The following is a 27313-nucleotide window of genomic DNA, read 5'->3' on the forward strand; positions in this document are numbered from 1 at the left end:
CTTTATTTATAACCAATCAGTAAATAGATACCAATGGTGATTTTAAATACTATAGAATTTTGAAGGTTTTAAATAAAATCTATTCGAATATTTCTACATAACTACATATCAATGTTTGATACAATCTAATTACAAATCAATTTAGAATTCATTTTATTTAAATCTGAAATATTATAAATTGGTATTATTGAGCAATTTTTATAAACATACAATTTTTTATTTCAATGCATTTAATGCTCTCTTAATTATTTATATAATATAGTCGTATATATTGGAAGTACGAATTTTATAAGCTGGATTTATAATTAAATAAATGTTTTATACGGAAAGCACATACATCCTTTATTTTAAATAACAAAAAAAAATGCTATAAACAACTCAATTTTTTAATAAAACAGTAATTTTAACTTAATACGTTGAGAAAAATCTCACGGTAGAAAAACATTCTAATTTATTATTTTAATTACAAATAAAAACTATACTTTATTACCACAGTTAATTATAATCCGAATCAATAGATCCAACTACATATGCTACAACTGTTGCATGATCTAGTTTTCCAGGAATCATGGAAACCTTATCCAAAGTCTTTATTCGTCGACTTCTTTGCTCTTGTTTGGAAAGCTGAATTAATTGTCCGTCTTTATTTTGTGCATAGTATAAATCTGTATCTTCCAAAATTCGTCTTTTGGCAGCAGTTATACGTACCTTGTTACATATAAAAATTAAGCTTATGTTAGTATTCAAAATTAGCTCTCTATCTTATCTAATAAATTGTAATTTTATTTATCAGGAATTAAACAACTGGTAAAATAATGCATATTACTATAAAACTTATAACATTTTTGCAACTTACTGCAAAATCCAAGAGGAGTTCACATAGATGTTTGGCACTGTTACAAGGTGGGCCTTCTCCGGACACACCTCGTCGTAACAAATCTTCCATTCTAAGAAGCGTAAGCTCGTGCCTTTGATACGCCTCTACTACGGGCAAATTAGACTTATTTTTATTACTATTACCAGATTCTGTGTGTCTTAAGTTTTCAGCCGATTTTCGACGCGTTTTTGATCTTCCTTCGGTATGATCTTTTACATTTGATTCAAGTACAGTATTGTGACATGGTAAAATAGCAAATTTTCCAACTACAGGATCAAAATTATCCGAAATTCCATCGCTAGTTAAAAATATAATATCGCCTTTTTCAACTTCTGTCATTGCAAGCGTCAAATTATTTAATTCAGGATTAGAACCATCTACAGGACCTAAGGCTCCAAGAGCATCACGCATGTCACGCATACAATGAATATCGTGTGACCCTCTTGTTATTTCCCTGACACCAGTTTTTCTATAGACATGAAATATAATTTTTATAATGAATAATATAATAATTTCTAACTTTTTATTTATATTACCTTGAATATACATATGCTAAACTATCACCAACATTACAGGTGCAAGCCATATAATTTTGTTGCCCTGTATTGGAATCTGAGTTTGGCAGTGGAAGAACTGCACATACAGTTAATGTTGTAAGCATTCCTTGTTCTTGCAAAATTAATGAATGTGCAGCATGGAATGAACGAAGTAATGCTATAAAAACGTCTTTCGTTGTCGTCATTTCATTGTTAATCGGAGGAGAAAAAAGTGCTTTATTTAAATATTCCATACTCCCATGTACTGCAGACCTGGCTGCAATACTTGCTTTGGTACCTAACAAATGCGTTTTATTATACATGCATGTTTTATATTAAAGCTATATCATTTAAAATTAATCATACCCCAATTAACACCATCAGCAAGTGCTAAAATAGCTGAATCTGATCTTGCCACAATACCAAAACAATCTGCTATTGGTTCTCCATTAGTTGTATTATTTGTAGGATTTTTCTCGTACAATGTAGTAGCAATTCCATATGCCATATTATGAGGATTAAACCAATCAACAACACCAGCAATTGTGGGGGTTGTTATTGTAGATGCTGAAAAAATTATGTTTATTATGTTTTCTATTTTTAATATAATACATGCTTAAAATACTTACTATTCCTGTATTGTTCATTTTGATCTAACATATCAATATAATCTATATCAATATCATTAATACTCAAATGCCTTTGTTGCAAATTAACTGTTGTAAGTCCATTATCTGGACCAGTATGGGCGGCAAGTATACCTCTATCTTCATGAAAATTTTTAAGCTGTCTAATTGGTAGTTCTTCCGGATTTCTACCATGCAAAATTGCAGGTCCTTCTTGCTTTGTATCTAGACTAAAACCATTAACCATGAACTATAATTTATGTACAATATTAATTATTAAAAACTATTTTGTAATATGTATTACCCATCAAGGTATCGTGTAATAAAGCAACCACTTGCAAAATCCTGTGTTAATGATCTAGGACTACGTAAAGTTTGTTCTCCTTGATCTATATTTTCTACAGCTCCAGCCAGGTTACTAATAGATAGTTGTCGCATGAAACCAGCAACTTTTTTTCTTAAACTTGGCATTCTTTTATGAAATTAAATTTAAGTGCAAGTAAAAGAATAATCAATGTCAGTTGTAATATAACATGACTTTATGAAGCATTTAATATTTAATCAAATCATGATTTTAGCATGAGAAACTTATTCTTGTTTGAACCTTAAAAAAGAATCAAAAGTATATACATATAATAATTATAAATTATACATTACACTTCAAAATGATTTAATAAAAAATTCTTAATTGTAACATTCTTTTATACACATATAAAAAAGATGTATACAATAAAGTGATTAACAATTAAGATAATAATTATTCAACTCTTTAAACTGAAAGTTTACATTTTAAATCAATTTGTGTGATATCCCTTAATCCTTTAATTTTAGGACTAAACATTATTATAATTCTGTAATGCAAAACAATAGTTAAATTTACAAACAAAATACTTTTAAACAGTGTTTGTATAAATATTACAATTTTACCTGAAAAAAATTCTTACTGTACAGGAATGAACTCATAGTACAGACCAAAAAAGCACATCGTTTTCCACTTTACCGCCATATTGATAATGTGTCAATAACCGATAAATTCTCTTTAAAAGAAGAATTTATATTGACTTCATTATGTTTCTCAGAATAAAAGATTTCTTTAATTATTAAAGGATGCCCTAAGTTTCATGCACTGATACACTTCAGCTGATAAATTTGATAAGAACAACAGAAATGTTAATTTCTACTAATATCAAGGTATGTGTAATCAAAATATCACATATATCACATAAAATGATTTTTAAAACTAATTCGAATAAATAGATTGAGGTTCACATCTTTGATTTTTTGTTTTATCATTGTGTTTAATAATCACGTTTACGTATACAACGGTGTGCAACTATACCTTAGATTTTTTAATCTGTTTTGACATTTAACAAGTCAATATGGCGTTCTCTCCACAGGTGAGAGACTACTATTTTCCGCGGTTGTTTCTGGAGTTGCGTTTGAATAGTATTTATAAAAGATTCTGTACAAGAGTTTAAAGGTTTTTTTAGTATTCCTATCCATGTGTTAAAATTTGATGGATTACGCAAATGATATTGTAGTTTCATAAATTTCTTTCAATACGTGTTATACGCAATGTGCTTAGATGCATAGTGACACAAATATTTATTTCATTCTATGGACTTGTCATTACGTAATCGTCATTTAAAATTCTGTCATCTATGTGCTACAAATAAAATTATGTGTATGGTTCTTTTTTGACATTTCCCTTAGGTACCACCCCATATATAATTATAAATTATTTTTTTAATTACTTTGTGTAACTTATTTTTAACATTTTGTTATTATAAGAAACTTAAATTGCATGTGACTTGTTTTCATTTTTCCAAATGACAACTGTATTAATGTTTGTGTACATTGATTTCTTTGATTGTAAATTGTATTTTTATATTTTAAATGTTTAACATTAAGAAAATAGTGTAACAAATGTATAGATACGCATATGTTGTAGCAGATCCTATGAAATAAATGTGAAGGAATGAGATGTTAAACCACCTGAAATAATCAAATGTTTGAAGAGCAATAAAGGAAATACAGGAAGAATACTTGCATGTAAATATATAAAATGTGTGAGTCTCCAAGAAGCCTTCTTAAAATTTGCATTGATTTTATTTGTAACAATGTTTTGGATTTGTGTGAAGTACATCTTGGTGATACGGGAGAACATTCCCCTAATTTATTGGATACAACTACTTGTAGTGAGTAATATCATATGTTTTAAACATTACAAAATGTATTTATTGAAGTATCACATATTTTACTTATGTTTTTTTTTCTAAATGGTTTAACTATCCAATAGTAGTTATAGAAAATTTAGTGTAACAATTTGTGATTATAAAGTATATAACTTTTAGATCAGCAAGTTAATTTTTCAATAAACAGTAATAATATAGATATTTTGGGTGAAACAATAGCTAGGGCATCTAATGATGGATCGTCAGGCTCAGCTAGAAGACTTAGTTTTAGATATCCAGATGTTTTTTTACCAGCTGAGATTTCTGAACAGTTATTGTCTAATCTTTGTGAAAAGAAAACTTTATCCGATTTGACTATTACACTTTTTGATTCAAAGTCCACTAGATTAAGGTAATTATTACAGTTATTTATTACATTTAAAAATTTAATTATAATATAGGAGTATAAATCAGTAATGCTTGATTATTTTTCTTAGGCATGTACAATTAAAAGATGCATCTACATTATCCGCAAAGGGCTTGAAAGTTTTAAAGCAACATAAAGTAGTAGATCTAGTAGTAAATGGATTAAAAATAACTGTTAATGACCTGATAAGTTGTTTGGGTGATTGGAGTTTACAAAATCTTAGATCACTAAGTGTAGCAAAAGGAAGTTTCATGGATTGTTCACGGTATTTATTAACTATAATTAATTAAAAATTATATTTAGAAGTAAGTCTTCTTTTTGCATAGTTACAGTTTTTATTTTTCATGTTTCATAACAGGTATTGCGTGGTAGTAACATTAAGCAAATTGAGAGCACTGCATACGTTAAATGTATCCGAAACAGAATTTAATAAACATGGTTTGGAAATAGTAGTCGAGGATCTTCCTCTTCTAGAAAGTTTAGATATTTCATGTACAAAAGTTGATGACATAACACCATTAAAAAAATGTAAAAATCGTCTAAAGACTCTCAATATGTACAATTTGAAGATAAACGAAAGTGCAAATTTAATTTCAGTATTATTGGAGTTAAATGAATTAAGAAATTTAGACATTTCAGATGAAAGAGATATGCATGCTCTTAATTCTGTATTAGGGCCTGCAAAACCAAAAATAACAGACTTTTTAAAAGCTGTACATTGTATGCCATATTTAACTAGTTTAGATTTATCTGGTAAGTATTATGTACGTAATTCGTTTTCTTTTTAAACAGTAAAATAATTTCATTTTTAATATACTATAGGTAAGGGTGATATAGATCCAAAAGATTTAAAAGAATTTATTAAAGCTCATCCATATTTAAGGTTTTTGGGACTTGTTAGTACAGATGCTTGTTATGATGACAGTTTAATAAATCCAAGTAATGAAGATTACAGACCTGGGCTTGTTGTAAGTTATAAACATAACGCTGTCGTTAATTAATATTTATATTTGAAAACAAATACTTCAGGATAGTATGTATTTTTTTTTTAGGTCAGTGGTACAGCAACAGAATCACAAATTTTAGAAGCTCTTAGAAGGTATACATGCAGACCGTTTTATCTTGAAAAATGTTTATTTAATTTATTCCGTTTAACACACAACTTCCTTGAACCACGAGTTGATGTCATAAAATTAATATTACCTGGAATGAGAGAATATCCGCAGGAGGTTCGCGTACAAGTACCATGCACTGCATGTCTTTATAATCTCACCAAAGGTGAATTTGCTATTATGATTCATCCGTCGATTCTTAAACAAGTTGTTGAATTGACAATGATAGCTATGGAATCTTATCCGACTAATTATCGGCTTCAAATGAATACATTATTGACTTTATGTAGTGACAGAATTCTGCAAGATGTTGCTTTTGACAAATATAGGTAATTGGAATTTTTTATATTAATTAATATTTTAGAGTAAAATTTACAACTCTACAACTTAATTATCTTTTATGTCCACAGATGTGCAAGATTAGTATTAAATTCTTTATTAACTTTTAATGAACCCTCAATGAATCGTATGTCTGTTGCTATTTGCTCATTATTAGCAGCAAAAATATCAACAGTAGAAACCTCTTTGCTTGGTGCTGAACCACTGTACATGTCTAAGTTACTTCAAATGGTTAAATCTAAAATGGAATCTAAATCAGTAGATATAACAATGAAATTTACATTAAGTGCTTTGTGGAATTTAACTGATGAAAGTGTTACAACATGCGAAGTTTTTCTAGATGAAGGTGGAATGGAATTATGTCTTAAAATGCTAGAAAGCTTCCAAGACGAATCTAGTGTTGAAACTAAAGTACTTGGTTTATTAAATAACATAGCAGAGGTTTGTATTGTATTTCGTATGTTCAAGAGTTCAAATAATATAATTATAAATATTATTAACATAATATTGTATTATTTATTAAAGGTTGTTCATTTAAGACCAAGGCTTATGCAACCCAAATTCATCTCTATGCTTTCCGTGCTGTTGACATCTGCACACATTGATGTATCTTATTTCGCAGCAGGTATTGCTGCACACTTGCTTAGCGATGGTCCACGTGCATGGACTACAATGATTACAGTCCCAACTAGAGATGGATTATTAGAACAGTTAGCTTATACTGTAACACATTGGCAAACACCTCAGGGAGAAATGGTTGCCTATAGAAGTTTTCATCCATTTTTCCCACTTTTACGTTGCTCGGATGCATATCCTGTGCAGCTTTGGGCAGTTTGGGCAATACATAATGTATGCACAAAAAACCGTGAGTACAAAAATACTTCCAATAAAAAGACAACTATCTTGCATAACTATTACAAATGGTATACTTTTGTAATTAACATATTATAAATGATATTGATTATTATTTTTTCTTTTGTAGCTAAACGTTATTGCAGTATGTTAATTAGAGAAGGAGGAGTAGAGATACTAAAATATCTTGAAAGTACACATACAGAGCAAACGATGAAACCAAATTTACAAAGTTTATGTCAATCAATTCTCAAAACACTTGAATTAAATTCTTAACGATCACTATTGCCTTCCAAAACGAAATTTGCGTACCATGAAGTTGGTATACTAGTCAATGTTTATTTCAATGCAATCTTGTATCCTGTTCTTTAGACCAAATAATTAAAATTATTACATGAACATGGATATTTATCAAAAAAGGACTAAAACGAAACAACAAGTCCATGATATTAAACTCTGTAGATTTGAATTGAGGACCTGAATTATGAAATATAGCTCTATATATCAATAAAGTACATTATACATAGACCTTATACTCAAAAAAGTATGTTGAATACATAGTATAAGTTACATTTAAAGCCTGATTACTGTAAAAAAAGATATAATTAAATATTTGAAAATATACATTGAGCTTAGAAGAGAACAACTTTTAATATGTTTTATTGTCATTACTATATTTTTTAATTGTTAAATATATTATTATGTTTTAAAATGGATAAATCAATAGAAAAATGAATTTAATAAATAGGGGCTAATATATATGAAGAATTAATTTAATTATTTGTTGTAAACAACGTCGTTTAATATAATAAAGTTAAAATGTATTTAATATTTAAGGTTTCAGTCTAATAAACTGAATAATTATGTTATTGTGATATTTGTATAATTAATCGAGGTTTTTAAAGAACATTTATTTGTGTGGGATTTAAGCATATAATGTATTTTGTGGTCGTGAAACAGTACTAACAGCGTTAGTTGAACTATTCAAAACCCATATAACATGTAACTAAATGTTATTGGTGCTGATATTGTGAAAAAATAGTAATTAGATTAGAATCTCATGTGTATGCTATGCTTAAGAAATATCTTTTTTTATTATTATATAAGCGTTATAAAATGTATTAGAAAATATTTTGTTATATTATACTTTTAACATTTTGAATTCAGGTCTTCAATTTCTTTTGTTAATACTTACTCTATCTTTCCATTAATTGCAACATGTTTAGAGATTATTGTGCATTTATATGCCCTTAGACGTATAAAAAAAAATACAAATTTCTAATAAAACAAGCATAACAATCTTCTGATTGTATCTATTATTAAATTATTATAATTTGTATGAACAAAATCTGTCCTTCTGATAACATTAACTGTTTTAAAATATCAAAAATATCGATTTCCATGCTACTAAATGTTAATAAATGCAAATTGCTAATCTATTGAATTTGATTTTAATTTTATATGCTTCTTATAATAATATTAAGATAAATATAAATAAATTTTGAACATAGTTAATGTACAAAATTTAAGCCAAGAAAATCTTTATTGATCACCCAATCATTTTACATTTATTTTACACTTATATCTTAATTATTTTTTCTTTTCTTTTTTTCTTTCTTTTTAATGGAACGTAAAAATTGTTCATGAAATTTGTATGATTATCACTCAATTGATGCTGATGCTGCACTGCACCTGCAAAATACTTAGCGACATGGAAGTAACGTTACGAAATGTAGCTCGATTAATATGTGAAAACTTGGCTCTCCTCCTAACATCATAGTAGTGGATTAATGGTTCAAAAACATTTTACACGCGTCTTACAAATTAGTAGCAATGTGTTTGAGATAAAATTGAGGATGTATAGTTAGTAATAAATAAATGAAAGTTGCTCACATTAGTATCAATATATGTTACATTCTACAGAACAATTATAAGAACGTATTGTTCTAGCAACTTTCACTTACTATGCATACAAAAGTTACTATTTAAATTATAGTAATATGATATTACTCTAGATATTTACATTGCAGTTCAACTCTTCCATTTACTTGATATTTGAAATGCATGCTTAACTATAAGACTATTTAACAACAAAAAAATTTGTTATCACTAGACAAATATTATTAAAGAGCCATTAGAAATATATATTGGGGGTATTAAAACTATATTTTGATAATATCATTTAAATTATGATATCATAATTTTTTTTTTTTTTATACCAGTATCAGCCTTTATATAATACCAAAAATATTTCTAAAATTATTATTGCTATATTATAACATCTTAAAATCATTTTCTAAGCTACTAATATGCTTCTGTGACATCAAGTATACTATAAAATTGTTCTTTTGTATACCATTTAATATTAGCCTACCATATTTTAATACTCTTACCATTATTATTAACAGCCATAATTTTTTTTTGCAGTTTAAAATCTTCTTATACTTTTCTTTTTTACACAGTAGAAAGAATAGTTCATAATTTTAATAAATCACATAAGTATACAAATTACTTATCATAAAAATTAATGTGTCAATAATAAAAAACTGATGATTTGAATTAGAAAAGAACTTTATTGCTATTCGTACGAATTTAGTAGAATTAAACCGTTCCAAATTGGAAAAAAATAATTAGAAACAGAAAAGCTATTATACTGAGAAACATAAGGGATATCATATAATTACACCTGTAGAGTGCATAAAAAAAATTAATATTTATTCTGAAGTAATACAAACCTCAACCTTTCGAAAATGTAACAGTTTTGCGATTACTTTTTTTGGGGCTGAAATGACATTCATTGCGTTTTTTTGTAATAGCATGACTTTATTGATATTCCAACTATGCATTTTTCTGTAATCTAGAAAAACTGAAGTTCTTGGGAAATAATAAAGGCTGATACTACAAAATTGCTCCGATTACAACGTAAATTAGGCAAAAGCATAATTGAACTGCAATAGCAAATTATCGCTGATCTACATTTTTAATATTCATATGAAGTTTTATTAAATCAAATATGATTAATTGTGCCCATCATTGTCCAATCTTTTTTTTTTCTTTTGACATGAGGTTTTTTCTTTCTCTTTTTTTCCCCATCGTATCAGTTTTTTTTTCTGTGGACATATCATAAGAATTTACTTAAACACCTTAGCTGCATTGTAATGTAATGCATGTTCATATAAATATGTAAGTTTTGTGTAACCTATAAATAAGATATGCACAAAAACTTACAGTATCTAATATTAAAATTCACGTAGCCATATTCTGTATTATAAATTGGAACACTCATGTTTAAAATTGAGGGTTTACAAAACAAGATGCTATATTTATACAATTTCATAAACAATTATATTCTACATAATTATATCTTTCTATAAACTATAATGTATTTAAAATACTGAATTATGTTTATATTAAAAATACAATTTCAATATAAGTGTTTTGTCACTAATATTTAAAATATGGCCAAGTGTGAAAGATAAACAAAAATTTAGAGCACAAAGTCCTAACAAAGCTAATGTATCTAAATATGAATTTTGTAATATCCACCACAGAAATTTGATGGATACTTTATAATACATACTTTTAATTTTAAATTACTGGCAATCACAAATTCATAACTTTTTGTATTAAATCATATAGATACATCAGAATACTGATATAATGCTCTAAAGCATATAATAATTGTCACTGAAAAAATAGTGTCATTTTACATTCATTTAGGAATTGCTAGTGAATATTATAATAATATTTTTATTTATTTTAATATTTAGTAAATAGTTTCAATACTTAAGGGGTTTAATGTTTCACCAGCTTTTCCTATAAATGTATTGCTTTATAGTACACAGATTTGATTGTTCAAATAAAAAGACTTCTAATTATCATTTTTAACTGTTTTATAGTATAACTTTATACTACAAAATACATTACGAATATTTGTATGTAATATACATATAACATCATGTATCAACATATAAAAAGTTATTAGAAAATTATACTTTTGGACAGACATTTTACGTTTGAACAATCACAGAAAAGAGGTAACGTAAATAGTTATATAAATTATAATAATATAAAAACTTACCTTAATTTGTAAAATTGCAGTAAAATGATTTAAAACGGTCAATACGGCATGTAGTAACCTCGTTTATAACTCCTGCAGCAGAACAAAATTTACAATCTAAATTAATGGTACTAAAAAAATGTGCTGTTGTAGCATACCTAGGTCGCCTTGTAGGTCTATATCCAAAGTATGCACTACCGCGTATAATCCCCCTAGCTACGCCACGATATCCTCGTGTTCCCCGCGGTCCTCTAAAATTTGTTTGAACATTTTGTTTCATGTTTATATTCATTATTATATATCAATCAATTGTAAATACAGTATATATACATATATTTCAATCACCTATTTGTCACTGACAATCCTGGTCTGTTTGTTCTTTTGGGCATTACTTTAATTTGCCGCCCTCTGAACATAGATTCATCCATAGCCATAGCAGTTTGTACAGAATCACGTTCTGCAAATTCTATATATGCAAACCCTTTGGGATGCCCATCAAATTTATTGCACAATATTGTTACTCTGTTAACACTACCACAACCATGAAAGTGTTGCTCTAATTCTTCTGCTGTAGCTCCATAATCCACCTTTGTTTTTATATAAAACATATACTAATAATACTTTGAACTATAATACATTTCAATTATAACTTATACTTTAAAATAACAACTTACATTACCCACATAAATAGACCTATTATCAACCTCTCTTTTATCTTCAAGTGACATATTTAATGGACTAGCTAGAAATAAAAGAAATATTATACAGTGAAAATCTTAAGAAAACTATATCAAAATCAATTTAAATTTAAAATATTTCACAACTTACTTATCCCAGGTGGACTACCCATGTTCATTTGTTTGTCCACTTCAGATTGCAATTGTTTTAATTTTTCTGCTTCCTCTTCCATTTCTCTAACACGTGCTTTGATAGCTTCCAATTCCTAAAATAGAAAAAGTATGTTAGAATAGGAAGGAAATATGAAATTATATATGTTTCTTTGATTTTTATAATAAAAAGAAACAAAATACCGGATCATCAATATTTGCTTCATTTAATTCACGTTTTACACCATCACACTGCATAATAGCATCTCCATCTTGACCATTTTCTAGTCCATCTAGACCATCAATATGATCGGTAGCTAAAAGATCTGATTCAGACATTTCTGTAACAAATAAGTTTATTACAACAAATATTGTATATACGTGTAAAAAACAAGGTAAATAAATACAGATGTAAAACAACAATGACTAAAATTAAATATTACCAAAATATGTAGACTTTTCATTATTATTTTAATAATCATTTGCATTGAAAATTCAAATTTGATGTTGATAAATTTTTATTGTAACAAAACTTACAATACTGATAACAAAATAAAAACCAATAATAACAAAAAGTACTTAGAATATCCTATTCTTATTTACAGAATTTTGAGAAAACATTACTATGAAGTAAAAATATTAAACAGTGAATTTCTTTTCATAACATAACAATATAAAACTGCAAATAACAAAGTAGAAAATATTTTCTTCTTATAACTAAGAGAGAATTATTTCATAATAGTGATATACATAGAAAAGACTAAAACTAAATTAAGAAATTGTATAATGCTGCAAAAACATTATAACGTGCAATGTGAAGAATTATACGTTTATATTCCTTATGGTGTACAAAAAGAATATTTATTATTATTAAATATATAACAAAATAAAACGTACGGGTATACCTTAAGACGTTTCTAATATTCAAAATAATAGTTTTATGACAAATTCAATAACTATTTTCAATTAACTATTAACGATGTTCTACAAACTCGCTAAATGAGATTGACGCTACCATGGAACAAGATGTACAAAATTCAAGGTTTACATAAATTACAAAATCGCCTTAATACACATTCAGTTTATGATTGGTTGCAACTGGTTGCAACTAGGTACAGAAATGTATTGTTATTGGCTTTTTAAAGCAATGGAAGACACTCGAATGTGTTAATTGCAACTGATTTCTAAAAAATAGAATCAATGGGAGTCAAAATTGTCTTTTCAGTTATGTAAATAAAGTAATAAAGGTGATTAATCTTAATTTTTACCTACCAAAAGGTCTGTGATAAAATACCAATCGTAGTTGATATAGTAGGATGTGATACAAAGATGATAACGGGGCTCTAGAGCTCCCGAAATGCGAGACTCAAATGACGCGAGTAAGCATTCTTATTCTTGTTTAAGGTGATGCTAGCGTCGAGGCCGAACTTCAAATTCCGTGTCGGTAAAACAGTCAACGTTTCATCGAAAATTAGGCCGAACAGAAACTGATTTAAGCGCCATCTCAATTATCGCATGCTATCAACCAACGGCATGCTATACTATATACGTCACCTTTCGCATACACCTAAATGACACACGGATACTACGATAGCTATATTATATATATTACAGCAAGATCAGTGCATTACAGACAAAGTATAAAATACGATACTGCACACATGACCTAGGAAATGTATGAATGCCCTAACTCAAAGTCAATTAAGCTTCATAAAAACAATTTTAAGATTAGGATTTTGAGAAATAGCTTTTTTCATTTAGTAATTCATGCTTTATTTAAATCTTTAGTATAAAATTTGAATAATATAATCATTAAATCTCTTTCCTCCGATCAACAATTAATTATACTAGAATATACATATAGATTATTTAAAACCTATAGGATAATCTTAACGTTATCCATCCTATATCACAATAAAAGTATTAATTAAATTCTAATGTACACGTGGAAATTAAGCTTAAATAAATGTGTCGGCAGTAATCCTGTATGAAACTCTTTTCTAAAAAATAATAGACGTGCACATTTTGCACGTCAGGTTGAGTGTAAATTTATGCAATGTGCTAAGTTTCATATTAATGCATATGTAAGATTTATATGTAATAAAAAACTGTAAAGTACGAAGTCATTATTTTAATGAATTCAATACAAAGTCTAAACAGTATGCGCGTCTTTCAACGCGCAGATCAAGTGACTGAATGAACAATTATTGTCTGTCTATCATATTGTATAGTTCATTGCCGGTCAAAGTGTCACATCCAGCAGCTGGTTAACTGAAGATGGAAGTACAAACGGAGTTAATCTCGGATCTCCGTGAAAAATTTTTAAAAAAATTAGAAGATGAAGGACCACCCGATCCTAGTGTGTATACTTTGTTTTATACAATTGACTTCTCCTTTTCATTATTGAATAGTTGCACTAATAAGTATTAAAATCCAGTCTTGCATTATACACCAAGGTCAATATTTTTTAAAACATATATCCAATGAAAAACAAGAATAATTTGAATGAATAGTTTATTAAAAACTTCATATTCTATCTTTGTATATAATGTTAGTAATTCTAATAAATATTCAATTGAATGTAATTTCAGAATTTCATCCTGTGGATATTGCTAAAGTAAAAGATAGTAATAGTTGGTTAAAACGATTTTTAGAACATAATGAAAATAATATACAAGAATCATTAAATATGTTATGGGAAACTTGTACTTGGAGAAGCAAATTTGGCACAAATGGTAAACATGAAAATATATATGTTATTTTTGCTTATAAATTAATAAGTTTGTATATTGACATATGTCACTTGCAAAAATATTGTATCAGTATTATCTAATCGTAGAGATAACAGAAGCAAATGTGAGAAAAGATTATATAGAAAGTGGATTGTGTTTTAATTATGGTAAAGATAAAGATGGTAAAACAATGTTAGTTATTAAATGTAAATTGCATACTAAAGGAAGTAAAGACTTTAATGAATTAAAGAGAGCTATTGTTTACTGGTTTGAAAGATTAGAAAGGTAAATATAATGCAATAGTATGATCAACTCAAATTCATTAATTCAATGTCATCGTAATCAATGTACTCAATCTTGTATATGATTTTAGACAAACAAATGGTAATCAAATTTCACTCTTTTTTGATATGGCAGACACTGGTATTTCAAATATGGACATGGAATTTACTAAGTACCTGATTGGCCTTTTTAAAAGTTATTATCCAAATTTTTTAAATTATATTATTATTTTTGAAATGCCATGGATTTTGAATACTGCTTTTAAACTTATCAAATCATGGTTGCCACCTAAAGCTATTCCAAAAATAAAGTTTGTTCATAAAGGCAATATACAAGAGTTTGTAGATCCCAATGATGTACTTACATGCTGGGGTGGCAATAATGATTATGTGTTCAAATTTGTACCAGAAACACAAAATCATACAGACAATACATTGAATGGGAAGCTTGATAATAAAAAGGTACTTAATCATTATTCCTCTAATTTTTAATAGCTTTAAACTCTTATAATGATCTTTATTCAAAAATTTAATTTTCATATAATTTAAGGTACATTTCGCGGAGGGTTCTCCATTGACTGAACAATCCCCAACTTCTTTTGGTGAACAAACCACAAAAGAACAATGTGAGTAATAATAATAATGTTAGTTATAATATTAAAATAAAGTAGAAAATGTGTTTTCATTAAGTTTTTAATGATACTGTTAATGTTTTTTTAGTATTATCTATTGAACCAAATGCAATTATATTTAATAAAACTGGAAATGATATTATTGGAACAATTACACTTAAGAATATATCCACTGAAAAACCTTTATCTTACAAGGTATAATCTGAGTGTTAATCTTATGATAAAAATAGGTATATTGTGAATTATTGACACATCTTTATGTTGATTTATAGGTAAAAACAACATCACCTGAAAAGTTCAGAGTACGACCAAGTTCCGGAGTTTTATCACCTCAAGAACAACGCGTGATCTCAGTTGTTTTACAATCGGGGTATAATTTGCGCGGTCTTTTACATAATGATAAATTTTTAGTTATGTGCCTTCCATTGAAAGATGCGAATGCATCGAATGAAGAATTAGCCGCTATTTGGAAGGTAGTACCAAAATTCTCCTGTCGCGTATAAATTTTATATGTTATCTAACTACCACTTTATTCCTTCATAGTCTGAAAAACCAGCAGAACAACATAGATTGGGATGTTGTGATGGAGGATATGAAAATAATGATGTACAAAAGTCACAGTCTATATTATCTTCTGGAATGTCAGAAAATGGCCACATAGATTTATTGTACCGTAAAGTAAGTCACATTAATCGAAACATAATGTGTTCTATTGAGCCAACATTTATAAACAAAATACTACATTACAGATGACACATTTGAAAGAAACTAACATGAAACTTCATAATGACGTTGCACTTTTGAAGTATTCATTATTCTTATCCATAATAGTGACAATCGCAACGGCCATAATAGTTGTCTACATTTTAAAAATTGATATTCAAAATTTTATGGATCAACATTCCCATGGACAGACTCATCATCACATTCACAATGGCTTGTAGATTTTCTTTTAGTAAAAATCTGTTTAATTTCTACATATATAATAATAGAAATTTTAATTGGATATTTTGTTTATTCAAGAATTCCAATAAGTTGATTTTGACCTTCTTTTATTCTTAGTTTAGATTTTTCAATTTTCTCATTATTTTTATTTTCAAAAAGTGGTGTAAAATATATTTCATAATTATTAATATACGCAAAATAACTTACAGGTAACTAAGAAGTTTATGTATTATACATTTAATATATTAGAGAAGCTAATGTATTATTATACTTATAAAAATATATAAATAATTGAAATTATTTTTATAACACTTTACATTTCTGTACAATGTTAATACTAACATTTATTTATCTTCCTTATTGTTTAAATTAAAAATCATTAGAATTATTTTAAATTACTTTTTTTTATTAATGTAATATTCCTCTTTTACTTAACTAATGTGTACGTTTTATATATTATATACATAGTATATATAATATTAATTAATGCTATTCGCGACACGTTTATATTATAGTATAAAGTAAAATTTTTGATAACTATGATTTATATAACATACTAGACATATTTAATAGCTATATGTAAATACCTTGTTCATAATAAAATTTATAAATTGTGTTAATAAAAAGTATATTGAGTACATTTACACTTAAAGAAAATTGTTTATTTACTCTACAGATTTATTACCTTACTTTTATATTTAGTACTTTTTATTTTAAATAATATAACTATAAATTATATATTAATTCAACTGAAAATTGTAATGCTTGATTATAAGTAACGATTTTTATATGATACATGTATTTTTCTTGTCAATGCTTTAAATATGTAACATGATTAATTATATCATCACTGTATGTTTTTTTTCCATGCACGTCAACTTTCAATTGCTTAGGAAAAAAAGTAACAGAACATGCATAAATGGGTGTTGGTCTCCCCACCAAAATTTTTCAATCGTTTCCCCTTCCTTAACTACAATTTTCCCGCTCTTTTTGCATGGCGTCATTTTTTGTGTGTCGTTGAATGCATCTCCGCGTATAGGCATATGATGTAAGGATATTATATTTCATTTACTATTTTAAATATTTATATTTTATTATTATAAGGTTGAATTGACAGTGTTTCGTTTTGGAAAAACACGATAATATGTGAAAAGAAACAGTCAACTGATACAATCGCGGTAGGTTTAATATCCGGAAGTAGCTAAAACGACAGTCGTCCGGTGTAAACATGACGAGTGACGCGTCCTATTGCGCAGCTACCAACGCGCAGCATTTGAACGTTCGTAGTTCGATCGGCCATATTGGCCTCTGGGTCTTACACAACGCCCTCACACGAACGATTGCAAGTTTACGAGGTAAGCGAATATTTCGAGGTTTCTTGTCGTAAGCGGACTTAGCACAACGTGGAAACTTGTTTCCGTGAAGAAAGACGATTTTCTGTGGTATTCGAAGGAGTTCTTGGACGCCGGTAGCGAGTAGAACACAAAAGATTGGTGAGTTATCAGTAGCACGTAGCAGAACGAACAGTATTCCCTTCCGTTGCGTCCTCCATATTGATGACAGCGCCGACGGTGATAATTTTCTGAAATTTTTGTCGTTAATGCCCCCTGTGTCCTGAAATCGAAAGCACCCGCGTTGTCTTAAAAGCTTTCCGACAGAATGCGCAACTTTGGGGCATTCGGTGTTTGACGAAAGTCCGCGGATACGAAATCCTGGATATCCACTACGTATTTCCACGCGCTCCTTCATCCATCGTGACACGATCACATTTTGCCCATGGCGTCATTCTCGTTCGCATTACCCGCTTCGCCTGTTACATGGCGTTCCGCGGCGACGTGTGTCGCCTCTGTCAATCCCGTTTGACTTTGCAATGATATGATACTTTGATGCTCAATTTTGAGAATTGCCAAAACGTGCTCAAACATGCCAATTTCTTGCTCCTCCCCTCCCTCCCTCCGGGAATGAGACCATCCACTCTTTCATAGCTTCAATTTCTTTACCCCGTTATTGATTTTCCTTTAATTTTACGCAATCACAATGTCTCGTGTATTGCCACTTGTATTATGTATAATCGCAATTTTGTGCAATTTATAATGTTTGTATATACGACTATATTTGTACCTTTTTGAATGTAGAACCCATTATACTTGCATATTACTCTGTTACCTGTTTCATACATGTATATAATGCTTGGACTTTAAGACTGTTCTTTTTTTTTATATTAATCCATTAACTCACTGTACTTACATTAATGCATTGTACTTATTGAAGAATATTCATTTATATATTTGGAAATTGTATAATTGAAGACCTGAGTTATATATTGGTAATCTATGAACATTTTAGATTATCATTTATGAGTTGAAGAAACTAAGTGCTTTCCTTTTATAATATTTAATGTTACACATATTGTTATCTTCAACTGTAATTAGTTGAAAATGTATAAGTTTCCTGTGAATAAAATACTTCTGTTATATTTAAAGAGAAGTAAACTATACAAAGAAGTTTATATAATCTGTAGTCCAATTTTAATATATCTTGATACAATATGAAAGTGTTTATTTACATTGATAAATGAAGGATATAATTGATATTATTTCAGACTAATGAAAATACGTTTATATGAATTAATGATCTCATCATGACAAGTAACGTAGCAACAATTAAATTAGAAGAAGGGCAGGAATCTGTGACAGAAATACAAACTTATTTAGAAACATTTAATAAGGAAATAGAAGGAGGTCAAGGAGAGCAATTACAACATGTACAGTGTTAGTATTTTGTAATAAATTAAACATCATTCTCCATACATATAAATGAATACATTTTATCAAGAGTTTATATTATAGTGCAACAAGTAGAAGGATTATCAGGTGGTGAGGAAGGTGGAACTTATTTTGTTGACCAATCTGGTCAATATTATTACCAAGCAAATAATGACGAAACACCTGTGATGACACAAGTGCAAATTCAAGAAGTAGAAGAAACTGATGTACAAAATGAAGGAGAACATCCTCAAGAAGAACAATACCAAGAGATTGAAGAATTAGAAAATGTTGATGGTGAAGAAGATGTAAGTGAAGATGATTAGCAATATCATACAAGTGTTAAACTACCATGGTATAAAAGAGCACATCAGTATTATTAAAAAAAAATATTTTATCTCATAGGGTCAAGTAGCTAATAATGGAAATAATCAAGTTGTAATCAATTCGGGGGATGCATATCAAACTGTTACCATTGTACCATCTGACACTAATCCTGGAGAAGTTAGTTATGTATTAATAGTTCAACAACCTGATTCTGAAGAAAAGGAAATTAGACCTGTAGAGCAAGAAGGAACAGAGGGTGAAGAAGGAGAAGGTGAACAAGATCTTACAGTTTATGATTTTGAGGATAATGAAGATAATGAAGCACCTGTGGAATCAGAAGTAGAAGATGATAAGACCAAAATTATTAAGTTCCTACCTAAAAAATCTCAAACTGTTACCCAAGCTCATATGTGTAATTACTGTAATTACACAAGTCCAAAGCGGTAAATTTTTTTATTGGTTTCCGTTCTTTTTTACTTGCTTTAAAGGTTTTGTTTATAAATAAATTTGCCATGTATGTGCTGTAGGTATCTGTTATCGCGACATATGAAATCACATTCGGAAGAAAGACCGCATAAGTGCAGTGTTTGCGAAAGGGGGTTTAAAACATTAGCTTCCCTTCAAAATCATGTTAATACCCATACTGGGACCAAACCACATCACTGTAAATTTTGCGACAGTGCATTCACAACTTCCGGTGAGTACAGTTTGATATTCTTAAAAAAAATGTAAGAATGATTATTCACTTTTCTGCTATTGAATAAGTTAATTTGTTTGTATAGGTGAACTTGTTAGACACGTCCGATACAGACATACACATGAAAAACCGCATAAATGTCATGAATGTGATTATGCATCAGTTGAATTGTCCAAACTGAAACGTCATATTAGATGTCATACCGGGGAGCGTCCATATCAAGTATGTTTTGTAGTATTTATTTATTGCATCTAATTAAAAATATAATTTACCTAGATAGGATAAATAACCTTACGATGGTTGCTTTATATTATAGTGTCCGCATTGTACATACGCAAGTCCCGATACTTTCAAGTTAAAACGACATTTGCGTATACATACCGGTGAAAAGCCGTACGAATGCGATTTCTGTCAAGCAAGGTTTACTCAGTCTAATAGTTTGAAAGCTCACAAATTAATACATAATGGTATGTTAAAGTTTTATGCAATCAAAACTTTTGAAATTTAAACTTTCATATTTTTCCTATAGTAATTAGAATACTGTATATCTTGCAGTTGGTGACAAACCAGTATTTCAGTGTGAATTATGCCCAACAACATGTGGAAGGAAAACAGATCTCAGAATTCATGTACAAAAATTACATACCTCTGATAAACCTTTAAAATGTAAACGCTGTGGAAAAACATTCCCAGACAGGTTAGTATATCGAAGAAACCGTATTTACTATGTCGATTATGTAGAACATATTGTCTTATAAACATAAAACACATAATACTTTTTTACCTTTGTAGATATAGCTATAAGCTGCATAGTAAAACCCATGAGGGAGAAAAGTGTTATAAATGTGATTTATGTCCATATGCATCAATATCTGCACGTCACCTTGAAAGCCATATGTTAATTCACACCGATCAGAAACCATATCAATGTGATCATTGTTTTCAATCATTCAGACAAAAACAACTACTCAAACGGCACTGTAATCTTTATCACAATCCTTCTTATGTTCCTCCTCCACCGCAAGAGAAGACACATCAATGTCCTGAATGTGAGCGGCCATTCAGGTATGTATAATGCAAGTACCAAACAAAAAAAAAAGGACAAAATTATATAATTTCGTTCCTCGTTATATAGGCACAAGGGAAATCTTATTCGGCATATGGCTGTTCATGATCCAGAATCCTCTCTTCAAGAAAAACAACAAGCACTAAAGATGGGTAGACAGAAAAAGATTCAAATTATAGATGGTCAAAGAGTTGAAGTCATGACAGGTAAGTTCCTATTACTTAAAAAATGTTTAAGTTTACTTGATTCACTTATATGTGTAAAAAAAATAGATCATGTTAATATCTGGAAAATGATTTTTGAACTTTATCAACGACGAAGATTATTACACATATACAATGAATAAACAACTGTTTCAACTTTATACTCACAGGGACACTTACGATATGATCTGTATACAGATCATTGACTAACATCCATGTGTTGTGTTATGATAACAGGTGATTTAGCTTCTAAACTTAAAGGTTATGAAGAAGAAGAAGAAGATGAAGACGATATGATGGCGGTCGAAGGAAGTGACGGTCAGCAGTATGTTGTATTGGAAGTTATTCAGCTAGCCGACAATCAGGGAGCTGATCAAGTACGTAATTTTGTAAACTATAACTATTAATCGTAATATTTATACATGGACATATCTAATTGTTTCAACTTTTTTTTCTAGCAAATGGCGGTTGTAGCTAGTGAGGATGGAGATTTAGTGATGCAAGATCCTTTAAGCCAAGAGAGTGGCATTGTAACAGGTACAGGGGAAGAAGGTGACGATGAAGAAGAAGAAACAGAAATTAAACTGAAGATAGATCCGGAACCTTCTATTAAATCTCAAAACACTCAAAATGATCCAAAGTTACAGAAAGAAATGGAAACTTGTTTTGGTTTTGACGAAGTAAGTTAATGTTATTTCTTGTTGCCTCATAAATACCTATTCGAATGTATCTATCTCATTATGATGTAAATCGGTTTTATTCTTACAGGAGGAAGAAGAAGAGGACGAAGAAGCCAATGGCAATATAAACATATTGCAAACAATTTCGTAATAAGAGAAATTAATGTACGTAAACCTATCTACGTAATAGTCAAATATTCTCTCTCGCAGTGTCAATTTATATACTGTGAGTGCAGTTAATTACTATTTAAAGATGCTGTGCATAGCTCTAATGGAGCTATCTCTTGGGGCTAGCATGATCAACATAAATGGTACAAGAACATTTTTTGCCACTACTGCACCAGATGTATGTAATAATTTATGAAGAAACAGTAGTTTTGTGGTTTAGTGAAATGTCAAGCAGATGTACAATTATAGTATTGTAAAATATCATTTTACTTTATTATCAGTGAAAATTATTTTCTATAAAAATGGTCGTAAATCGCGAAAACTGTTACTGACGGGAAAAAAGTACATTAGCAGTGTAGGTTGGCATAATATTTTTAAACAAGTTATTTAAAAACCTTAATGTAAAAGCAGAGCACATAGTAATACCTTTGAACTGATTGATATCAGTGATTGTTGGAATATGGTTAACAAAAGTGAAATTATAGGATAACGTAAGGCTGCATTGTAAATAAATGCTTACCATTACACCTCATTTTATAGGTAAATATCATGTTCTATAAATATATAGAATAAAGGCAAGTGGGCGGATTTAATTGTATTAATCGTATTTTATGTTATATGTGAATCAATTTGCTTACATATAGTGTTGTATATAGGAAATCATAATGGAAAAGAAAATTAGAAATTTTTCATTAACCTGGAAGATATTCATAAGTGTATATTGATATTTCATAATAACGACGAACTGTCATTTTACAAATAACTACATGGAATAAAATTTTTAGTAAACGTATAAAAATGTGAATGCTAGGAAGTAATTTGATGTTGCATGTAATTTTTTATCTCACGTTTTTCTTTAAAAAACAAAATTTTCAAAATATTATTTCTCCCAGGTTAATTGCGATTATTCTAATAAAACGAGAACATATATGGTGAAATGGATTGCATATATTACAACAAAAAAGAAAGGAAAGAAAAGAAAAGAGCGAAACTTCTGAGTAGTTGAACTTTTTTGTGTTGTCTGATTCTGTGACAATTGTGATTCTGTAACAACCAGAAATAGCACTTTTCTATTGATACAAATTATATGGATTTCTCTTATGTAATGTAGGTATTGTATACGTAATCTTACACACAGTTTTTCATACATTGCACGTAAGTTATTCTATGTACCTCGTCAAGATAAGGAAAAAAAAAATACTGAATTCTGTAAAAAACTTGTAAAATTTTTTTACACTCGAATTGTACAATTGTAATTGAGTGACTGATAATTATTACGTGCTCTTCAAATTTAAGCACTTTCGTACATTATCCCAAAGAAAAACGGTGTAGCATTTTCTCTAATAATAAACGTTATGTCGTCAATAATGCTTCCGCTAATTATTTACATCATCATTTCGATTATCGTAAAAAATGAATTATAACCGATAAATTAGCTGATGCTTGTTATTTTAAACAACGTGTGTTTAGAACTTAATCGCCCGTTTGCTTTAACTCCTGTAAATAATTTGCAAAGCGTTTGATCCCACCTTTAGCGATATTAGGTAGAAGCCGCACCCAACTGCACCCCTCACGGTCATTAACCCCGTGAACATACGTGTTTACCATCGTGTCGTTTATCAGGGTACATTTATAGAACACACGATATTCTACAATTTTTCGCGTAATTATAATTACTATTAACAATAAACTACATTACTGGAACAAAAAAAAAGGATACAAATATATTGTTATTAACTGAGTTTAGAATCGTGTACACAGAAAATTCTACTACGTTATATGAGTATTTTCTATTGCGATCAATTTTTGACAATACACATGTAATTTATGATTCGAAACGTTATATCAATCCCTTCGTTTTACCCACCCAATAGTTCACGCCTTTCATTTGTATTCCTCGTGAGCCCGTAGGATGTAATAATAATCTCTGGAAGGAATGTCGAATGAAAGCGGATGTAACAATACGCGTAGAATCTCGTACGTGCAAACAATTAATCCGATGTTGGCGAACTTTAATGATTACTTCATTTAAATATAGTTTAGATATCTATGCTGTATTTTGAAAAAAAAAATTCTTTCTTTTTTTAAATACGTTAGAAATTTGTGTTGTAAGTTTGAATAAAATTGCAAAGTAAAATGTTAATGAACGATGACGCCTTCGATTACTTAACAGGAGTGCCTATTTTTCGGCCAGGTTCATTTTAAAGAATTTTTTCAATGACTGTAACATTCCGAACGATTTATGGTGGCTAGTTTTTCATGAAAAAATTTAATCCCGACAGCACATATGTACTACTGTCGACAAACGAAACGGACACGGGGACAAATGGACGTGGCACAGGATTCAGGATACAGGCCTACGCGAATGCACTCTCTTCGCCTCCCACGGTCCTTCTTTTACGCGATAGTATACATACGTATCGGTGCATTCTACGTAGGAGAAGAGGTTGCAACCACCTGAAAATTCATATCATTGAGAACACTTTTTGATTCGGTTATATTGGTATAGGTGAAACTCTATTAAAAATGATTTACGATGTTGGTATAAAATGTTTCTATTTGTTTAACGTTCAAACAGATCAGTTTTATATCTTGAAGGTGATTGCGTTTGTGCATACAAGACGATTAGATTTACGAGTTGTACATAGGAGTTAGTGGTGTTGCCTAATGTATGTTACGATTAGAGATAGGGTCAAGTTCAATATCTACTCGGAAAATGAATTTCTATTCATTCCGCAGACTGCGAAATCGCAAGGGTAAAGTTGCTCGTCTGCGGGTAGTAAGCTGTTTGCAAACGCAAGTGAAAAAATCTTACTGGCACTACTTGCGTCACGCCTGATTCCATTATTGAACATAAGATAAACCAGCGTGTCGGTGAACTCGTGTCGCGCATAATACGGCTGCCTTTCCTTTATGCGTTTGCCCGCGTACCGCAATAAAACGCGTGTGCATATATTATGCAGTTTCCTTTTCACGAGGACCACCTAGACGGCCCATGACCATGGACAATGATGATCTAACCGTGTTCGATGCTGTGGGAATCCGTGTGCCATTATGTTCGTATGCGCGTGAATCGAACGTTAGAATTCAATGAACAAATGAAACGTTCGAAATGGTACAACGACGAATGAATAAAATATCTCTGTTCTTAAATTTAAGTTTGAAAATTCTGTTACTTTTTTAGACAATTTTTAGTAGTATTTTGAATTTTCTGGTATGTGAAATTGATGTCTCCAGAGTCTGGAGCAAAAGCTCTTTAATTGTTTTTTAATTAATTAAGACATCAACTATTGCGTGATATCTGCCAATGATAATCTGACTGGATTGCCAGCGTCTAGCCAAGTAACATGATTTCCAAGATATCTTTGCGAGCGTTGTTTCGCGTGAGGAAGAGGACTCTGCGACACTCTGCGTGCGATTTCATAATAAATAATAAAATACATTAGACGCGATTGTTTTGTTCTCTTCTTGATTTTTAGCTACAAATAAAAAGACTACAGTGTAGCAACTTTATATGTACGCATTGTATTTCTGGGTGAGTAGGAGTGACAGAAAGGGAGTGAGTCAATTCGACAATGGTGACAGAGATTGATGGCGGCGATCAAGATATTTGACTCTCGGTAATAGCGAGGTTGAGTTGAATTTATGAAGGAGCTGTGTACGCGTGGCAATTGACAAATCGGATTAAATTGTATTTGTACAATTACATTTAAACACTGCATAACATCTAGCTAACAGGGTTAATTGATTGATTGAAAATTTAAATACGAAATGGAACTTAAATAAAAGATAAAATCCTTCGTTTTCAGTAGTAGACGACACGAAGGTGGAAATAAACAAACGACTACGTAGACGAAGAGTGTTGCGAATGCTCAAGTTTTATTGCACAACGCCTGGCGACAGAGTTTACGGTCTTTCATAACGATCTTCGAGTCCGTGACGAGAGCTTTTCTTTCCAGGAACGAAGAAGAAGAAAGGAAACAAAGTGAATAGAGACAATGGGAAATCGCGCAACGAACGATACACGTGATAATAACCGCACACGCGGGACGGTGATCGATATTTAGCATAGAGCAAAGCCGATGACGCTGATCCAAGGTTCTGTCATCGGCGCGGTTGTCATTACGTAATTCGTATTACGCAAGGCAAGCACGCAGGATCGCGTCAGCTGTTGAAAGCACGCGTTTCCTTCGGGGTATTATATTCGGAAACAATGCTCTTTCATCGCTCTATCAAATTCATTCAGCTTCCACAAGAATAGATAGAGTTTGCAACTGACGCGGAGGCTAACAACTTTTTAGACGAAATATAGGATAATCGAGAAACACGTGATACCGTTTCAAAATAGAAACAGACAAATAGCTAACAAAGTAGACTTTGCGATTCATTTCCTTCGTACGATATTCACTTTCTCCGTTCGATTGAAAATACGATGCGTCGCAAGATTCTTCAGGGCTAGGCTCCTTGGCTTATTCGAAGAAATATCCGCATATTTTACTACGCTCCTCGTGTCGATGAGCGTGGTAGTCATGCCTATTGTCTAAGTTCGATTATGGAGAGGCTCACATCCGCTCTGAGTTCATTTAGCCTTTGTGTTCCTTGCCATCGATATGCCGTGAACCCGTAAGTAGACTCGAAGAAAACTTATCGTTTAATCTTACATCTCACTGACGATACGTATCGATATCCCTGGCTCATGTAAAATTCTGATAATTTATTGTTATCATTTAAATAACGCACGAGCGTTACCTATACATCTGGTAGACGGTTGTAAATCTTTGAATTATTAATGCGAAATCGTGAGTCGCGATTCGGATTGTTTTCTTTTCGACAGCTCGATCCTTATAAGAACCGAGACACGGAGTAACGAGACGAAATGAATTCGTGGCCGGGTCGCAAGGGACATAATCGCACCCACGAGCAGCGCCATAATCGCTCGTTACGTTACATCTTTATCAGGACATTACAACGGAGCCGCGTGGTTCGG

General features: G+C 30.2%; 5 protein-coding genes across 21 annotated transcripts; 3 read left to right on the forward strand and 2 right to left on the reverse strand.

Moving 5' to 3' along the window:
* Positions 1–406: 406 nt before the first annotated feature.
* LOC114880612 (PP2C-like domain-containing protein CG9801) lies at positions 407–3464 on the reverse strand. Of its 3 annotated transcripts, XM_029196822.2 has the most exons (8): positions 2967–3059; positions 2826–2890; positions 2344–2643; positions 2043–2269; positions 1780–1980; positions 1414–1711; positions 857–1346; positions 407–708 (listed from the first exon to the last, which is right to left on the reverse strand). In XM_029196822.2, the coding sequence occupies exons 3-8, from the start codon at positions 2508–2510 to the stop codon at positions 496–498; spliced, it is 1596 nt and encodes a 531-aa protein (XP_029052655.1). In that variant the 5' UTR covers positions 2511–2643; positions 2826–2890; positions 2967–3059; the 3' UTR covers positions 407–495. The 3 variants fall into 3 exon arrangements, with proteins under 3 accessions (XP_029052655.1, XP_029052674.1, XP_029052663.1); XM_029196841.2 differs by lacking the exons at positions 2826–2890; positions 2967–3059 and adding an exon at positions 3379–3464; XM_029196830.2 differs by lacking the exon at positions 2826–2890.
* On the forward strand, positions 3144–8244 carry LOC114880573 (protein zyg-11 homolog B-like). 9 transcript variants are annotated; one of them, XM_029196786.2, is made up of 10 exons: positions 3144–3230; positions 3991–4237; positions 4394–4625; positions 4711–4905; positions 4999–5393; positions 5463–5608; positions 5693–6081; positions 6163–6532; positions 6617–6956; positions 7074–8244. In XM_029196786.2, the coding sequence occupies exons 2-10, from the start codon at positions 4105–4107 to the stop codon at positions 7217–7219; spliced, it is 2346 nt and encodes a 781-aa protein (XP_029052619.1). In that variant the 5' UTR covers positions 3144–3230; positions 3991–4104; the 3' UTR covers positions 7220–8244. The 9 variants fall into 9 exon arrangements, with proteins under 9 accessions (XP_029052619.1, XP_029052608.1, XP_029052590.1 ...); XM_029196775.2 differs by having other exon boundaries at positions 3145–3230; positions 3994–4237; XM_029196757.2 differs by lacking the exon at positions 3144–3230 and adding an exon at positions 3347–3436 and having other exon boundaries at positions 3994–4237.
* Positions 8245–11024: 2780 nt separating this feature from the next.
* Positions 11025–12861, reverse strand: LOC114880343 (polyadenylate-binding protein 2-B-like). 3 transcript variants are annotated; one of them, XM_029196272.1, is made up of 7 exons: positions 12736–12861; positions 12035–12171; positions 11832–11946; positions 11678–11745; positions 11349–11590; positions 11162–11254; positions 11025–11096 (listed from the first exon to the last, which is right to left on the reverse strand). In XM_029196272.1, the coding sequence occupies exons 2-7, from the start codon at positions 12167–12169 to the stop codon at positions 11063–11065; spliced, it is 687 nt and encodes a 228-aa protein (XP_029052105.1). In that variant the 5' UTR covers positions 12170–12171; positions 12736–12861; the 3' UTR covers positions 11025–11062. The 3 variants fall into 3 exon arrangements, with proteins under 3 accessions (XP_029052105.1, XP_029052096.1, XP_029052111.1); XM_029196263.1 differs by having other exon boundaries at positions 12728–12861; XM_029196278.2 differs by having other exon boundaries at positions 11025–11120; positions 12728–12861.
* Positions 12862–13972: 1111 nt separating this feature from the next.
* LOC114880153 (motile sperm domain-containing protein 2-like) lies at positions 13973–16808 on the forward strand. Of its 3 annotated transcripts, none has more exons than XM_029195854.2 (9): positions 13973–14189; positions 14422–14565; positions 14670–14847; positions 14936–15305; positions 15394–15469; positions 15564–15670; positions 15748–15948; positions 16019–16153; positions 16225–16808. In XM_029195854.2, the coding sequence occupies exons 1-9, from the start codon at positions 14108–14110 to the stop codon at positions 16417–16419; spliced, it is 1488 nt and encodes a 495-aa protein (XP_029051687.2). In that variant the 5' UTR covers positions 13973–14107; the 3' UTR covers positions 16420–16808. The 3 variants fall into 3 exon arrangements, with proteins under 3 accessions (XP_029051687.2, XP_029051695.2, XP_029051702.2); XM_029195862.2 differs by lacking the exon at positions 13973–14189 and adding an exon at positions 14196–14286; XM_029195869.2 differs by lacking the exon at positions 13973–14189 and having other exon boundaries at positions 14548–14565; positions 14654–14847.
* Positions 16809–17823: 1015 nt separating this feature from the next.
* LOC114880139 (transcriptional repressor CTCFL-like) lies at positions 17824–23694 on the forward strand. 3 transcript variants are annotated; one of them, XM_029195804.1, is made up of 13 exons: positions 17824–17913; positions 19023–19191; positions 19270–19493; positions 19591–19955; positions 20040–20209; positions 20295–20431; positions 20526–20676; positions 20765–20906; positions 21002–21274; positions 21345–21481; positions 21716–21855; positions 21937–22158; positions 22247–23694. In XM_029195804.1, the coding sequence occupies exons 2-13, from the start codon at positions 19062–19064 to the stop codon at positions 22307–22309; spliced, it is 2154 nt and encodes a 717-aa protein (XP_029051637.1). In that variant the 5' UTR covers positions 17824–17913; positions 19023–19061; the 3' UTR covers positions 22310–23694. The 3 variants fall into 3 exon arrangements, with proteins under 3 accessions (XP_029051637.1, XP_029051664.1, XP_029051674.1); XM_029195831.1 differs by having other exon boundaries at positions 21740–21855; XM_029195841.1 differs by having other exon boundaries at positions 21164–21274.
* The last annotated feature ends 3619 nt before the right edge of the window (positions 23695–27313 follow it).

The sequence above is a fragment of the Osmia bicornis genome, chromosome 5 (genome assembly GCF_907164935.1).
Source record: "Osmia bicornis bicornis chromosome 5, iOsmBic2.1, whole genome shotgun sequence".
NCBI classification, from domain to species: domain Eukaryota; kingdom Metazoa; phylum Arthropoda; class Insecta; order Hymenoptera; family Megachilidae; genus Osmia; species Osmia bicornis.

Excerpts from the sequence above, each read along its gene's own strand:
- LOC114880612 (XM_029196841.2), bottom strand. The coding sequence starts at position 2,510 with ATGCCAAGTTTAAGAAAAAAAGTTGCTGGTTTCATGCGACAACTATCT. Across the intron at positions 2,270-2,343 it reads ATTACACGATACCTTGATGG|TCTAGATACAAAGCAAGAAG; the intron begins GTAATACATATT and ends TAATGGTTTTAG. Across the intron at positions 1,981-2,042 it reads AAATGAACAATACAGGAATA|CATCTACAATAACAACCCCC; the intron begins GTAAGTATTTTA and ends TAATTTTTTCAG.
- LOC114880573 (XM_029196786.2), top strand. The coding sequence starts at position 4,105 with ATGTGTGAGTCTCCAAGAAGCCTTCTTAAAATTTGCATTGATTTTATT. Across the intron at positions 5,609-5,692 it reads ATTACAGACCTGGGCTTGTT|GTCAGTGGTACAGCAACAGA; the intron begins GTAAGTTATAAA and ends TTTTTTTTTTAG. Across the intron at positions 6,957-7,073 it reads TAATGTATGCACAAAAAACC|CTAAACGTTATTGCAGTATG; the intron begins GTGAGTACAAAA and ends TTTCTTTTGTAG.
- LOC114880343 (XM_029196272.1), bottom strand. The coding sequence starts at position 12,169 with ATGTCTGAATCAGATCTTTTAGCTACCGATCATATTGATGGTCTAGAT. Across the intron at positions 11,746-11,831 it reads GGGTAGTCCACCTGGGATAA|CTAGTCCATTAAATATGTCA; the intron begins GTAAGTTGTGAA and ends TTTTATTTCTAG. Across the intron at positions 11,255-11,348 it reads GGATTGTCAGTGACAAATAG|AGGACCGCGGGGAACACGAG; the intron begins GTGATTGAAATA and ends AACAAATTTTAG.
- LOC114880153 (XM_029195854.2), top strand. The coding sequence starts at position 14,108 with ATGGAAGTACAAACGGAGTTAATCTCGGATCTCCGTGAAAAATTTTTA. Across the intron at positions 15,306-15,393 it reads GGAAGCTTGATAATAAAAAG|GTACATTTCGCGGAGGGTTC; the intron begins GTACTTAATCAT and ends ATATAATTTAAG. Across the intron at positions 15,470-15,563 it reads ACAAACCACAAAAGAACAAT|TATTATCTATTGAACCAAAT; the intron begins GTGAGTAATAAT and ends ATGTTTTTTTAG.
- LOC114880139 (XM_029195804.1), top strand. The coding sequence starts at position 19,062 with ATGACAAGTAACGTAGCAACAATTAAATTAGAAGAAGGGCAGGAATCT. Across the intron at positions 19,192-19,269 it reads GCAATTACAACATGTACAGT|TGCAACAAGTAGAAGGATTA; the intron begins GTTAGTATTTTG and ends TTTATATTATAG. Across the intron at positions 20,677-20,764 it reads TCACAAATTAATACATAATG|TTGGTGACAAACCAGTATTT; the intron begins GTATGTTAAAGT and ends TATATCTTGCAG.